The sequence below is a fragment of the Hyla sarda genome, chromosome 5, assembly GCF_029499605.1.
Source record: "Hyla sarda isolate aHylSar1 chromosome 5, aHylSar1.hap1, whole genome shotgun sequence".
Lineage (NCBI taxonomy): Eukaryota > Metazoa > Chordata > Amphibia > Anura > Hylidae > Hyla > Hyla sarda.
The window spans coordinates 321,119,733-321,135,853 of record NC_079193.1 but is presented as its reverse complement, the minus strand read 5'-3'; the positions used below and the strand labels follow the sequence as shown (position 1 = coordinate 321,135,853).

The 16,121-nt window shown below is 42.7% G+C and overlaps 1 protein-coding gene and 1 long non-coding RNA gene across 2 annotated transcripts in view; one reads left to right on the top strand and one right to left on the bottom strand.

Moving 5' to 3' along the window:
* Window positions 1-3,583: 3,583 nt before the first annotated feature.
* LOC130274217 (uncharacterized) lies at window positions 3,584-5,039 on the top strand. Its single transcript, XM_056522274.1, has 2 exons — window positions 3,584-4,198; window positions 4,285-5,039. The coding sequence occupies exons 1-2, from the start codon at window positions 4,074-4,076 to the stop codon at window positions 4,883-4,885; spliced, it is 726 nt and encodes a 241-aa protein (XP_056378249.1). The 5' UTR covers window positions 3,584-4,073; the 3' UTR covers window positions 4,886-5,039.
* Window positions 5,040-9,763: 4,724 nt separating this feature from the next.
* LOC130274216 (uncharacterized) overlaps window positions 9,764-16,121 on the bottom strand; it is a 32,406-nt gene continuing 26,048 nt past the window's right edge. The window contains exons 4-5 of the long non-coding RNA XR_008844287.1: window positions 15,585-15,697; window positions 9,764-10,158 (exon numbers count right to left, since the gene is read on the bottom strand). This is a non-coding gene — a long non-coding RNA (uncharacterized LOC130274216). The remainder of the gene's footprint in view (window positions 10,159-15,584; window positions 15,698-16,121) is intronic.

Here is a 16,121-nt window from a genome sequence, read left to right as displayed (position 1 = left end):
ACAGGCAGGAGCGAGCGCATTGGCTCCCCGGCCACTGGCTGGGAGGCCACTCCAACCGCACATCGCTGCCGCCGCCTCGCTGCCGCCGCTGTCCCTGCACGCCTCGTGATTCTGCAGTAACTGCATGTGTAATGAGGGAACGGGATATGCGGGGCGGGGGGGGAGGAGGAGGGAACGGGCTAGTGCCGTAGCGGGGGGGGGGGGAACGGGCTAGCAAAAAAAAAAAATAGGATGGTGGGAGCTACCCTTTAAGTAATGTAATAGACAGACCCCTATTTTTAATATTCAGGGACTCTATAGTGACAGGGACTGTTCCCCAGGACTGGCGCATGGCAAATGTGCTGCCAATATTTAAGGAGGGGTCAAAAGGTGACCCTGGGAATTATAGACCTGTTAGTTTAACCTCGGTTGTATGTAAATTGTTTGAGGGTTTCCTAAGAGATGCTATTTTGGAATATCTTGATAAAAATAAGTGTATGACCCTGTATCAGCATGGATTTATGAGAGATTGATCCTGTCAAACTAACCTGATCAGTTTTTATGAGGAGGTGAGCACCAGACTGGACCAGGGACAATCGCTGGATGTCGTATATATGGATTTTTCCAAAGCATTTGATACGGTTCCACATAAAAGGTTGGTGCATAAAATGAGAAGGTTTGGGCTGGGGGAGAATGTGTGCAAGTGGGTAAGTAACTGGCTCAATCATAGGAAACAGAGGGTGGTTATTAATGGTACTTATTCTAATTGGGTGACTGTTACTAGTAGGGTACCACAGGGGTCCGTCTTGGGTCCTGTCCTATTTAATATATTCATGAATGACCTTGCAGAGAGGTTGAATAGTAAAATAGCAATCTTTGCAGATGACACCAAACTCTGTAAAGCAGTAAACACTATAGAGGACAGTGCACTGTTACAAATGGATCTGGATAGGTTGGAGGATTGGGCTGGGAAGTGGCAGATGAGGTTCAACACTGATAAATGTAAGGTAATGCACATGGGGAAGAAAAATCCGAGCTGGGATTATGTATTAAATGGGAGAACACTTGGGACGACTGACATGGAAAAGAACTTAGGAGTCTTAGTTAACAGTAAATTTACCTGTAGTGACCAGTGTCGGGCAGCTGCAAAGGCTAAAAAAATCATGGGGTACATCATTAGGGGCATAGATGCCGACGACAAGGAAATTATTTTACCGCTGTACAAATCACTAGTCAGACCTCACATAGAATACTGTGTACAGTACTGGGCACCAGTGTACAAGAAAGATATAGTGGAGCTGGAGAGGGTTCAAATCCCACTAAGAACAACAATAAATAAATAAAGACTTATTATTATTATAATAACGTCAGCAGAGAGCACTGTGCTCGTAATGTCATCAGAGACAAAAGAAAATAATTTCCTCTGTAGTATTCAGCAGCTAATAAGTACAGGAAGGATTACGATCTTTAATCTGTTTAACTTTCCGGAGCCAGTTGATTTAAAAGAAAAAAGGTTTTCACTGGAGTACCCCTTTAATGGTAAAGAGAACTGTGTCTAGTGCATTAACTCTGTGATTTTTTGCCCATTGAAACCAGTAGGCCCATTGTGGTCTATGGGGAAAAGCTGCTGAGTTGCCCATAGCAACCAATCAGATTGCTTCTTTCATTTTTTAAAAAGCCTCTGAAAAATGAAGGAAGTAATCTGATTGGTTGCTATGGGCAACTCAGAAACTTTTCCTCTGGACAGATTTTGATAGATCTTCCTCTATGGGGGAGATTCATCAAAACCAGGGTAGAGGAAGAGTTGTGCAGTTGCCCATAGCAACCAATCATATTGCTTCTTTCATTTTTGAAAAGGCCTCTGAAAAATGAAGGAAGCACTCTGATTGGTTGCTATGGGCAACTCAGAAACTTTTCCAGGAAAATCTGCTGAGTTGCCCATAGCAACCATCAGATCGCTTCTTTCATTTTGCAGAGGCATTGGGAAAAATGAAAGAAGCAATCTGATTGGTTGCTATGGGCAACTGCACAACTCTTCCTCTACACTGGTCTTGATTAATCTCCCCCATAGAGGGAGACCTATCAAAACCTGTCCAGAGGAAGAGTTTCTGAGTTGCCCATAGCAACCAATCAGATCGCTTTATCATTTTTGAAAAAGCCTATGAAAAATGAAGGAAGCAATTTGATTGGTTGCTATGGGCAACTCAACAGCTTTTCCAGGAATGTAAAGTTTAACCACAACACTGTAACACTCTGTCCACCCTGGGACTTGAACCAGTGACAGTCTCCCATCCCACTGTGCTGCTGAGACGGTCCTGCTTATCTTACATGCAGTGAGATCCCCATAGACCACAATTAGCCTATTGGGTTTAACAGGCAAATAATCACAGAGTTGATGCACTAGTCACAGTTCTCTATACCATTAATGAAGGGAGGGCACATGCGCACAAATTTTCACATATGCGCAAAAAAATAAGCGAATATTCGTAATTATGAATATATAGTGCTATATTCCCAATATTCGCGAATTGGCAAATATGCTATATTCGCAATTAAAATTTTAATTGCGAATATTTGTGAGCAACATTAGTCGCTGCAAATACAGTGAAGGAGTTTAAACATGCATGGGATAGGCATAAGGCTATCCTTCATATAAAATAGGGCCAGGGACTATTGATAGGATTCAGATTATTGGGCAGACTAGATGGGCCAAATGGTTCTTATCTGCCGACACATTCTATGTTTCTATACTGTATGGATATCAGAAAAATGGTCCCAAGCTCTTATTTCTTTATTAAATTCACTACTTTGGGGCAGGAAAGCACAAGAATGAAATATGTTTCTTTAACGTTAGCTAAGCACGATGGGGGTTGGGCACTTTTTTTTTAGGTACTTTTTAGCACTAAAATTGCAGACTATTATGAGAAGGAGGAAAAATGTAGTCCTATTTTTTCTCTCTAAGGGTATGTTCACACTACGGAATTCCCGCGGAATTCCACGGGCGTAATTCCGCGAGCCGAATTCCGCGGTGTGAACTTAACATTAGTGTGAATGGGTCTCCGCGAGACCCGTTCACACTGCGGAATTTCAGCAATGGACAATTCAGCTGCTGAAATTGTTCCGCGCAAAGAAAGAACATGTTCAATCTTTGCCCGAAAGTCCGCGAGCACTGCATAGCTGTCATTGGTGACGGCTCAGTGCCGCCCACTCCTACCCCCGCCGCTGGGTGCCAGTCTGAATCTCCGCTCGCTGAATTCAGCGAGCGGAGATTCCGTTCACACACTGTAGTGTGAACATACCCTAATGGGTCGTTATAAGGATATTTTTGAGATTTTGGAAGCTGGGATACTCACTACACCCATGCATATCTATATAATAAAGTATGGGAGGAACTTAAACATTTTTTAAATCACATGGAGTTTTGACTTTACTTCATTATGGTCAAATAAAGAATTCCTTAAAATTAAAGATTCACTCTTTTGGATGAAAAGGGGCTTATTTATGTAAATCAATTATACGCTTTAGGTCAAATAAATTCGTTTGAAGAGATAGCCCATAAGTGTGTGGGGGGAAGACAATCAGAAACATAGTTTTTTTTTACAAATAAGTAACGCAGATCATAAACCAATAAAAGGAGAGATTGGAGATTTCAGGGATTCTATATATAAGAAAAGTTTATTTAGACTATTTCCTTATGCGTAGTTGCTGTCTGGGCATGCTGGGAGTTGTGGTTCTGCAGCGGTTGGGGGTTCACAGCTTGAAGACCACTGCTATAGAGGGTGAAAATGTATCTGAGCCCTGGAACTCAAATAATGTGAAATATGAGATGATCAAAATGGAGCCCCTGCACTAATTACTTGGGTTCTGGGGTCTGTAAGGTCCATAGTAAAAACATCAGGTTCTGTCTATAGCAGATACTAAATCATTGCAGCTCCAAGAAACAAGCAGTCATTCTGACATGTCACATGTGATGTCATAGGCAGCTGGAGTCCTGACATTCCACTGACAGCCGCCCGAGCCTTCATTCTGTCGATTGTTACAGTGAGATTAGGGAGATTAGTGAGATTAGCGTCTTCTTCTTCTACTTGTCTGAAATGGAGCTAAAAGGTTTGGAGTTCGTCCCCCTCCTGTTGGCGTTTTGGTGTGCGGCCTGGCTTGCCACCAGCTACATCATGACGGTCGTCCTCGGCCTTGCAACCTCACCACTGATGAGCATCAGGTAAGATAAACAAGCACATGATTCTTATTTCATGGGTTGGGAGTGAGGAAATATCCATAATAACATTGGTTTCTTTTCCTTCACAGTGACGTGGGAAATTTCTTTCCCAAAAGCATATTATTCAGAATTGGATTCATGGGGACGTCCATTGGCACTTTGGTACTAACCTTTCTTATTTATAAGTATATGGTTATGCATACTGAAGAGTTCAGGGGTCATCAGGTCCTGATCCAGAGGATCCTGCTGGCCATTGTGGGGGCCTCCTGTTTTGGCACAGCTGTCATGCATGTATTTTCCCCCAAAGAATATGCCAGGATACACTTTGTCAGCACGATAATTTCAATTACATGTGAAGCCTTATACTACCTTGGGCAGTCCATCCAGATGTATAAATTACCAGGAGCAAACAAAGTCATCCACCATAGTAGATGCACCTGCTGTGGCCTGACTTTTGTCTGCACAATTTTCTATTTTGGATATGAAACATTAAAGGAATTATTCTATAATGATGAAGACTGGGAAGAGATCCGTGAAATCCCCATCATAATCATCGAGTGGGTGATGCTTCTACTGATCCTGATAAACATTGTGACCTATTATTCCACCATGCAGAGGTTATTGTTGACCGTCTCCAGAAACAGCTGCACACTCTCTCTTAGAGTAAAAATTGACGACTTCGGGGTGTAGACCACCATGTGGGCCATCAAGTGGACTTCTGGGAGAAATACTGCACAGGACACGGAAAAACAAACTAAAGAAGAATAACTGGGGGACTACATATGGTGCCAGTAATCATGGCACAATAATATGAGCTGGTGATATTACCTATACAAAAAAAATAAAAATATTGGTGTGTGAAGTGTAATACCTACTTAGAAAAATAGAATCAAATTCATCATTATAACCACCCTCTGCATTACCCTGTTTATTATTTTTCAAGCAAGCACTTTGTTCTAATTCGTCCACTCTCTGGCGTGCTCCTTGTATAAGGGGTTTGGGATACCCTTTTTGTTTAAAACGATCCTCCAGGTTATCAAGTTGTTGCTGGCATTTTTGTGTGGAAGAACAATTCCTTCGGATTCTTTTCATTTGACCGAATGGAATGTTCTTCTTCCATTATTTAAGATAGCAACTGTTAAAGTCGAGGTATCTGTTTGCATCCACCTCCTTAAAATAGGTGGCAGTATGCAAACAGCCATCCTGAATATAGATATTTAAATCCAGGAACTCAAATTTTTTGGGGGACTGATGCAGCGCTGCCTTTGGCAATCACTGGCTCTGCCATAGCGCTTTTTTTTGAGGGGGTGTGTCGGCTGCCCCTTCGTCTGGTGGTCAACACTAGTGTTGCTCGCGAATATTCGCAATGCGAATATTATCCGCGAATATCGCATATTCTTGAATATAGCACTATATATTCGTAATTACGAATATTTTTTTTTTTCACAGTACACATCACAGTTATCACCCCTCTCTGCTTCCAGCTTGTGCGGTCTAAAGAAGGTTCTAATATTATTGTGTGAGACTGGCGTACGAATTTTCGCATATGGGAAAATTTGCATATGCGAATTTTCATTTATGCAAATTTTTCGCATATGGTAATTTTCGCACATGCAATTTTCGTTTATGCTAATTTTCACACCAACGATTTGCCATGATTCGGGTCATACGGGTCACGTGTGACCCGCTGACCCGAAGATACAAGGTGATCGGGGGTGTACAATACACCCCCTATCACCCACTGTATCTATGGGGAGGTGGCGATTTCATCACCCCCCCAGGAGCGCTGCTATTGGCTGGACGATGGTCCAGCCAATAGCAGCCGGCGGGGGAGGGGTTAACTGCATCTTCTCGCAGCCCTGCCCGTTAGCTGAGTTCAGTCAGCGGGCAGAGCTGCTCCAGGTTGCCAGGGACTGCCCCCCTGTGAAGATCAGAGCCCCCTCAGGACGGACAATCCCCCATAGAGCAGGGACAGAAAAACCCCCAGGGAAAGGTAGGAGAAAATAGTGTAAAAAAGTAAAAAAAAAAAAGTTTAAAAAAATCCCCCCCCCCCCGACCCCCTAATAGGTCCCCAAGGGTCTGCCAGAGATTTTTCAGCTTGACCCGGGCCCTATTAGGGGTTCAGGGCAATGCATTTGGCCCCCCCCCCCCATTTTTTGGGGGCCGCAGCTTTTTATTTTTGTTCATATAATGGTGTGTGATTTCTAATCACACACCGTTATATATAGTATACACCAACCACACACACTACATACAAAGGAATACGTAAACTAAATCTAAAAGTTTTTTTCAGATCAAAAAAACAATAAAAACACTAGAAGTTAAGAAAGGAAAGAGGGGGAAATCCCATCAGCAATAGTACCCTTGGGTTTTAGTATTGTGGGCAAAATGAATAGCTCTGAAAAGGAAGGTTTAAGAGCATGGCTAGATTTAATGGGAGAAGAAAAAATGGTATCTAAAAATGATGAGGACGTACTAGAGATACAAGAATTTAGAATAAATCAGGGAATAAATCAGAATTCTCCCTCCCCAATTACACCTGGAGGTAACATAGACCTTTTTCAACAAAGAGTGTTGTCTGACGTAAGGGCCCTGATGTATCCCTGTGCACCCCCTAATCTAAATAAAAAGGATCTGGAGGCTCTTAAATGGCTAAAATCTCAAAATGAGATAATCATAAAAAGGGCAGATAAAGGGGGTAACATGGTGATACTATCAAGGGATTACTGCGTGAAAGAAATGATACTTCATTTGGATGACACAGATACTTATACCAAACTAACTAAAAAATCCAATGAAAGGATTACAGTCAAAATTACAGTCATTCCTGAGGAGACAGATTGAGACAGGGGTACTATCAGAAAAATTAGCTGAACGATTATTGCCAGAAATGCCAAAAGAGGCAAATTAGTATTTTTTGCCTAAGATACAGAAGACGTTGGAGACTCTACCCGGGAGACCGATAATCTCCGGGGTAGGGTCTCTAACAGAGTCTTTATCAAAGTATATCGATTGGCTCCTCAGGCCCCTCCTCAGTAGCGTCCCATCTTTCTGCACGCTGGCAAACCTTTTCCTGCCACGCTTTGAGGAAAAACATGTATTCTCTTTACAAAATCCCTTCCTAAGATTTGTACGATGTTACTTTAGATTCCCAGACGACGTGTTTATGCTCTGGAGCGGGTAATTTAACGCATTTGTGTTAATGGTGAATTAAAACAATATGAATATGCGTTTCACAAGTAAACATAGTAAAACTGAACTTGAGTTTTTGGATGTGCAGGTGGTAGTAGAGAACAATGAGTTGGTTACAAAAGGCTACAAAAAAAGCTTCCAACTCATATTTCCATTTCTCAAGCTACCATCCTGCACATACCAAAAACGCAACTCCGTATGGTCAATATCTTCGACTAAAAAGAATAAACAGTGCAGATGAAGTATTCGAACAGCAAGCTCACTCCTTATCACAACATTTGTTCAACAGGGCCAGAAAAATGGATAGAAAAATTGTACTACATAAAAAACCAAAAGAAAAAAATCTGTAAAAAGAAAACAGATTCTCCTTCTCTTTCAAATATAGTCCCGTGGCTGAGATTATAAAACACTACACTTTTTTGAATTGGCATTCAATCAAAAGAGACACAATAGGAAATGTTAAACCTTAAAAAAAACATAATCACTTTAAAAAAAACCAAGAACTTAAAAGACAAACTGACGGGCAGTAAATTCAAAGAAAATGAACAAAATAGATCATGGTTAGAGAAGGCAGCATTAATAGGAAACTACTAATGCGGTCATTGTAACTGGTGCTCTCAGTTCACACCGGGAAAATACGTCTCCATAGGAGGAGACACAAAAAATGGAACAGAGTGTATTTGTTGCAGAACAACCTTCACAGTGTATGCATTAATTTGCACGTGCAGAAGGTTTTATATAGGCAGCACTACCCTGCGTTAAATACCCGGTTCCGTGAACAGGTATGGTCAGTGAGATAGAGGCCCGCTGAATATTAAAGACAGGAGCTCAGGAGCTCGGGGGTCTAAATGATCGTACTGACTTGGGTCTATTTTTATGAACACTGCTTATTATGGTTTTAACTGTGTGTATATGTAATTTCACTTGTTTTAACCTATGCTTGCTATCCCCGCCCAGTTACTTTCGTCATCCAGGTAAAAAGGAATCTGAGGGATGCGAAAGCACAGGAAGGGGAGATTCTGTTGAAGCTCAATCTGAGTAAACAATTGTCACCTGTAAGCGCACACACTCATGTCCGCACCTTGCCAGGTGAATATGCTGATTTTAAACTTGCACATTTTGATACAATAAAGAGACAGGGGAGTGCCATTTCTCATTTCTTCATATGCATACTTACGATGGGAACTGTCTTTCTATGTAATTGAGAATCACTAATCCATCCTGAGGGAGACCGAATCCGGTGTTGAGAAGGTAGTATGGGATATAGCAGTGCTGGCCGGCTAATCTCTATTCTGCAATCATTAAAATAGAGCCATGCAGTGTCCCCATAAGAGTGCCAGCCATAACACGCCTATAATAATGATTGTAACAGGAACTCTATGATAGTGGGTGTCAGACACAGTGTCCCCATAACAGTGCAAGCCTAAAAGTCAACATAAAAGTTCAAGCCTAAATTTACTCACCCCCAAAATAGGTGTTTGCCACATTCCAATAACAGTGTCACCACAGTGTCCTGATGACTGTGCAAGCCTATATATTACCTTAACACTGCCACCCTTAGCATTTCCATAGCTGTGCCAAGCAGTGTACCTAAAAGTCCTTTAAACCAATCATTTCTATACATGCTGGGAAGATGAAAGTGATATTTCCAAAACCATGTCTGAGCTCTGAAGTATTCAGGGTAGTTATGATCTACTCTGGATCTGTAATAGAGGCTATATATTTAGAGACGCTCTGCAGATTTCTCAGTTAATGGACGCTTGGCAGATTTCTTAGTTAACGGGGCATTCCAGGGGAAAGAAAACGTTTTAAAATCAACTGGTGCCAGAAATTCTTCCAGTACTTAGCTGCTGTATTCTCCAGAAGAAGTTGTGAAAGTTGTGTAGTTCTTTCCAGTCTGACCACAGTGCTCTCTGCTGACACCTCTGTCCGTGTCAGGAACTGTCCAGTGAAGGAGCAAAAACGCATAACAAACCTTTTCTGCTCTGGACAATTCCTGACATAGACAGAGGTGGCAGCAGAGAGCACTGTGGTCAGACTATAAAGAACTTCACAACTTCCTCTGTAGTATACAGCAGCTGATAAGTACTGAAAGGATTATGATTTGTATATAGAAGTAATTTACAAATCTGTATAACTTTTTGGCACCAGTTGATGTGAAAAAATGTGCTTTTCATAAGAGTACCCCTCTAAGATTTTTAAATAAAAGTAATGTACAAATCTGTTTAACTTTCTGGCACCAGTTGATTTGTTTTCCGCTAGTTTTCCACCAGTGTACCCCTTTAATGACTGGACAAATAGCACTGTATAAACCAATAGGTTCCCTCTGGTACCACTTTATGTTAACAGTGTAACCCTTCACACTACATACTATAGAAAAGCCTGTGGGAAGTTGTAAGGTGCCGGGTCAACAATAACCAGTCAAGAGTGGAATCCAACAACTTTACTGAAGTTTTAATAACAGGTACAGGTGCAGGAACATGGTAACAGTCTCTGCATAGCACAGCCATACTCAGTAACCACTCACTATCGGTGCCATCCAACTCCAGCTGCCTTCCAAGTGGTTTTGTTATTCCACCTATGCTAAAGGCTGGACAGGATCCATCAGGATTGCAGCTTTTCCCTTCAGACTGTGCACACCGGGCTCTCTACACAATGAACTGACTCTTGGAGGCTGCAGAAACAGGAAACGTGGCCAGCAAGTCCTCTCCTGGCTTTGAAAGGGTCCGGTACACTCATTGTCAGGTGAATGCCAGACAATCTGTGTCCTTCTCTAATATAGAAAATCAAGTACAGTATATTGAGAGGTCCAGTCATTGTAAGTCAGCAAAATCTTTCACTGATTAGATTATTACAGTGCCACAGTCACCCTAGACATCCGATGCACGGAGCGAACTTCGCTTGGTGCCGGATGATAGACAATGCGGGGCGGAGGCTCGTAACGTCACGGCCACAACCCCTCAATGCAAGTCTATGTGAGGGGACATCACGAGCCTCTGGCGCTGGACCCAATGCTCTATATGAGCACCAGGTGCACCAGGGAGATTGCTCTGTGCACCGGATGTCTGGGGTGCCGCAGCCGAGATCAGACATTTTATCCCTTATCAGTTGGATAGGGGATAAGATGTCTAGCGGCGGAGTACCTCTTTAAGGGATGGGATATGTTAGGCAGCAAGTCAATAGTTTTTGAAGATGTTTTGGAAGTAGTTTAAAGGGGTGCTCCACTTGCCAGCCTTCCGGCTGCATTCGGCACTAATGTTCCGAATGCTGTATGTGCTGCAGGAGCTGGCCATGCCCCCATATGACATCAGGCTCGCCCCTCAATGCAAGTCTATGGAAGATGGCGTGTTACCGTTACGCCACCTCCCATAGACTTGTATTGAGAGACATGGCCTGATATCACGAGGGGGCATGGCCGACCCCCACAGCACAAGCACAGCATTCGGAACTAAATGTTCCGAACTCAGCTGAAAGGCTGGCCAGTGGAGTACCCCATTAAATGGGCAAGCATGAGGATCTAAGAGACTTTTACATCAGCTAGATGGCTAAATGACTGGATCATAGCATCTCCAAAAGGTGTTGTGGGGTGTTTCCTGTATGCAGTGGTTAGTACCAACTGGGCACCCAACTGAGCACCCAGCATCACTGATACTTCTGGGGAGAAAAGACTAGACTGTCTACAACATAATTGTAGCACAAATGAGTGAAAAAACAATAGCTCTCTATGACAGGTGTCAGAGAACAAACATTGCCGTGCATCTTTCTGTATGTGGGCTGTAGATCATCAGAACGCTCAGAGAGCTCATACTGACTGCTTTTCACTATTACAAGTGTCTACAATGGACATGTGGGCATCAGAACTGGACTATGGAGCAATGAAAGGAGGTTGCCTGGTCATGTAGATAGCTGGGTGGTGGCAAAGAAGAACAATCCTAAGAATAACAAAAAACATTTCTAAATGAACAAGACATCAGAAGTGACAGAAGATCAAAGTCCACACCAGTGACCCAAAATGGCTCAAAAGATAATGGTACAGAAAGTAACACTTAAAGGGGTACTCCGCTGGATTTTTTTTTTTTACTATTAGTGGCTGTATACTATAGAGGAAGCTCTTTTCTTTTGGGATTTCTTTTCTGTCACGACCAAAGTGCTCTCTGCTGACACCTCTGTCCATTTTAGGAACTATCCAGAGCAGCATATGTATACTATGGGGATTTTCTTCTGCTTTGGACAGTTCCTGACATGGACAGAGGTGTCAGCAGAGAGCACTGTGCTCATGACAGAAAATAAATCCAAAAAGAAAAGAATTTCCTCTGTAGTATACAGCTGCTAATAAGTACTGGAAGGATTAAGATTTTTTAATAGAAGTCATTTACAAATATTTTTATGTTTTCCCCCGGAGTACCCCTTTAAGTACTTAGGTGTTACTTACTGTACTATTATCTTTTGACCCATGTTGGGTTATTGTTTTTGTCTTTGATTTTCTGCTACTTCTGATCTACTGTCTATTTAGAAATGATTTCTGCTATACTTAGGATTGTTCTTGATAGTGACAGATATTCATTATTTATTCTGCACATAGTGCTTTTCAGTTGTGTTCCATATATTGTTTAGGGTTCTTGTATAACCAAGTATTTTTTTCAAAGTAACTCGACCTTGTTTCTTGTCTGCAGTGAGCAAAGTATTTTATGCCATTTCTGTACTATACTGCAAAATTTGTGTATTATGCCTGCCGGTGTCCTGCTAAAACACAGTCTAAAAGAGTATGTTCGCAAGTGCAAAACAAGCACCAAAGACACACAGTTTTCAACTTCTTTTGTGCTGCATTTTTCAGCAATATTTTTGAACTTTACCAATTGAAGTCAGTTAGAGCTGTGCTGGGATCTCTCTTGTCTGATAGTACTCCTCTGTGCTCTGATAGTACTTTCAGACAGGAGAGAGCACAGAGGAGTACTACCAGACAGGAGAGAGCACAGAGGAGTGCTATCAGACAGAAGAAATCACAGAGGAGTACTATCAGACAGAGGAGAGCACAGAGGAGTACTATCAGGCAGGAGAGAGCACAGAGGACTACTATCAGACAGGAGAGAGCACAGAGGAGTCCTATCAGAGAGGAGAGAGCACAGAGGAGTACTATCAGACAGGAGAGAGCACAGAGGAGTCCTATTAGAGAGGAGAGAGCACAGAGGAGTACTATCAGACAGGAGAGAGCAGATAGGAGTTCTATCAGGCAGGAGAGAGCACAGAGGAGTCATATCAGACATGAGAGAGCACAGAGGAGTTCTATCAGAGAGGAGAGAGCACAGATGAGTGCTATCTGACAGGAGAGAGCACACAGGAGTACTATCAGACACAAGAGAACACAGAGGAGTGCTATCAGACAGGAGAGAGCACAGAGGAGTACTATCAAACAGGAGAGAACACAGAGGAGTACTATCAGACAAGAGAGAACACAAAGGAGTACTATCAGACAGGAGAGAGCACAGAGGAGTACTATCAGACAGGAGAGGGCACAGAGGACTACTATCAGACAGGAGAGAGCACAGAGGAGTCCTATCAGACAGAAGAGAGCACAGAGGAGTCCTATCAGAGGGGAGAGAACACAGAGGAGTCCTATTAGAGGGGAGAGAGCACAGAGGAGTACTATCAGACAGGAGAGAGCACAGAGGAGTACTATCAGGCAGGAGAGAGCACAGAGGAGTGCTATCAGACAGGAGAGTGTAAGTCTAGAGAGGAAAAAATGGCAGAGCTCCTCATGGCACAAGTATAGTTTGATACACAGTGTGTTATCAAGCAAGTGGTGTGCAGTGGGTGTTAGTGAACCACTCACCTTGCTTAGTTGTGTATGAAGACACAACTACAAATGCGCTTGGGTGATCATGCAGGTGGTGCAGCCTCCTGGTCCCGGATCTAGGAGTGCTCCTGGCCGGTAGGTACAGTGGTAAATAGGAGAGTAAAAATTTTCCAGGTTTTCGGCGCAATCCACCAAGGATGGGTCAGAGTTTCTTCAAAGGAATTTTATTTGCCAAAGAAACAACGCGTTTCAGAGCTTTGGAGCTCCTTCGTCAGGTAAACATGGCAGTATGCATGCATTTTCAGTTGTGTTCCATATATTGTTTAGGGTTCTTGTATAACCAAGTATTTTTTTCAAAGTAACTCGACCTTGTTTCTTGTTTGCTGTGAGCAAAGTATTTTATGCCATTTCTGTACTATACTGCAAAATTTGTGTATTATGCCTGCCGGTGTCCTGCTAAAACACAGTCTAAAAGAGTATGTTCACAATTGCAAAACAAGCACCAAAGACACACAGTTTTCAACTTCTTTTGTGCTGCATTTTTCAGCAATATTTTTGAACTTTACCAATTGAAGTCAGTTAGAGCTGTGCTGGGATCTCTCTTGTCTGATAGTACTCCTCTGTGCTCTGATAGTACTTTCAGACAGGAGAGAGCACAGAGGAGTACTACCAGACAGGAGAGAGCACAGAGGAGTGCTATCAGACAGAAGAAATCACAGAGGAGTACTATCAGACAGAGGAGAGCACAGAGGAGTACTATCAGACAGGAGAGAGCACAGAGGACTACTATCAGACAGGAGAGAGCACAGAGGAGTCCTATCAGAGAGGAAAGAGCACAGAGGAGTACTATCAGACAGGAGAGAGCACAGAGGAGTCCTATTAGAGAGGAGAGAGCACAGAGGAGTACTATCAGACAGGAGAGAGCAGATAGGAGTTCTATCAGGCAGGAGAGAGCACAGAGGAGTCCTATCAGACATGAGAGAGCACAGAGGAGTCCTATCAGAGAGGAGAGAGCACAGATGAGTGCTATCTGACAGGAGAGAGCACACAGGAGTACTATCAGACACGAGAGAACACAGAGGAGTGCTATCAGACAGGAGAGAGCACAGAGGAGTACTATCAAACAGGAGAGAACACAGAGGAGTACTATCAGACAAGAGAGAACACAAAGGAGTACTATCAGACAGGAGAGAGCACAGAGGAGTACTATCAGACAGGAGAGAGCACAGAGGACTACTATCAGACAGGAGAGAGCACAGAGGAGTCCTATCAGACAGAAGAGAGCACAGAGGAGTCCTATCAGAGGGGAGAGAACACAGAGGAGTCCTATCAGAGGGGAGAGAGCACAGAGGAGTACTATCAGACAGGAGAGAGCACAGAGGAGTACTATCAGGCAGGAGAGAGCACAGAAGAGTACTATCAGACAGGAGAGAGCACAGAGGAGTGCTATCAGACAGGAGAGTGTAAGTCTAGAGAGGAAAAAATGGCAGAGCTCCTCATGGGACAGGTATAGTTTGATACACAGTGTGTTATCAAGCAAGTGGTGTGCAGTGGGTGTTAGTGAACCACTCACCTTGCTTAGTTGTGTATGAAGACACAACTACAAATGCGCTTGGGTGATCATGCAGGTGGTGCAGCCTCCTGGTCCCGAATCTAGGAGTGCTCCTGGCCGGTAGGTACAGTGGTAAATAGGAGAGTAAAAATTTTCCAGGTTTTCGGCGCAATCCACCATGCATACTGCCATGTTTACCTGACGAAGGAGCTCCAAAGCTCTGAAACGCGTTGTTTCTTTGGCAAATAAAATTCCTTTGAAGAAACTCTGACCCATCCTTGGTGGATTGCGCTGAAAACCTGGAAAATTTTTACTCTCATATTTACCATCAGACAGGAGAGAGCACAGAGGAGTAATGTCAGACAGTACTGGACTTTGTCCAGGCCTGTACTTCATCTTGGACAAAGCCATTATTTTAAAAGGAATCATTTCTATAAAAAGGAAATACAATTTTCTTATGAAGTATATTAGAAAGGTAAATGTTTTGCCAAGATTTACAACATATACAGTAAAAAGTTTTTGTATCTGTCAGTGCCCATTCAAACTACAACTCCCATTATGCACTGGCAGCTGAAGGCTATCACAGGATGGTTGCAGTTGTAATTTGGCTATAGTTAAAGAGGCACAGATTGGTGAGCACTGTAGCTTCTGCTTACAATCTGATTGAATTGAGGTTAGATGTCAGTTTCTACTTTGTAGATAATCACCGATACAACATTGATGCAGAATAATGACAAATAGGATAAGCAGAACTGTTCAGTGGTTGATATCCCCTTAACTAGAATGAAGTCTCCATAAAAAAGAAAAAAATAATAATAATTAAATCTAGAGGAAACACGTGTGAATCTCACCTTCTATTCTGATAATGAAAAATATGCAAATGATTGTCTCATTCGGGAGCCTGTCACAGGGATATGTGAAAAGCTTTGATCAGTCGGGGTCTCAGCACATGCTTACACAGCATCTGTCACATTATAAACACTTGTTAGATTGGTTAAACATTGCAGTAGAGTCTAACAAACATAGTCCAGGTAAATACCTTTCTTAAGACATTTAGATGATTTATTGCTTTATTTCCTTAAAGGGGTACTCTGGTGCCAGAAAGTTAAACAGATTTGTTAATTATATCCGTGAAGAGAAATGAAAATATCGGCACTCACCAGTGTGGCTGCAGGGTCTTCTTTATTGAGACATACTCACATGCGGGGTACAGTAGAGAGGGGAGTGGGGGGACAAGTGGTGGCGACCGAGCTCTAGTTTCGCACACTTGGTGTGCTTCGTCCGGCCACTCCCCTTTCTTCTGTACCCCGCATGTGAGTATGTCTCAATAAAGAAGACCCGGCAGCCACACTGGTGAGTGCCGATATTTTCATTTCTCTTCACGGATA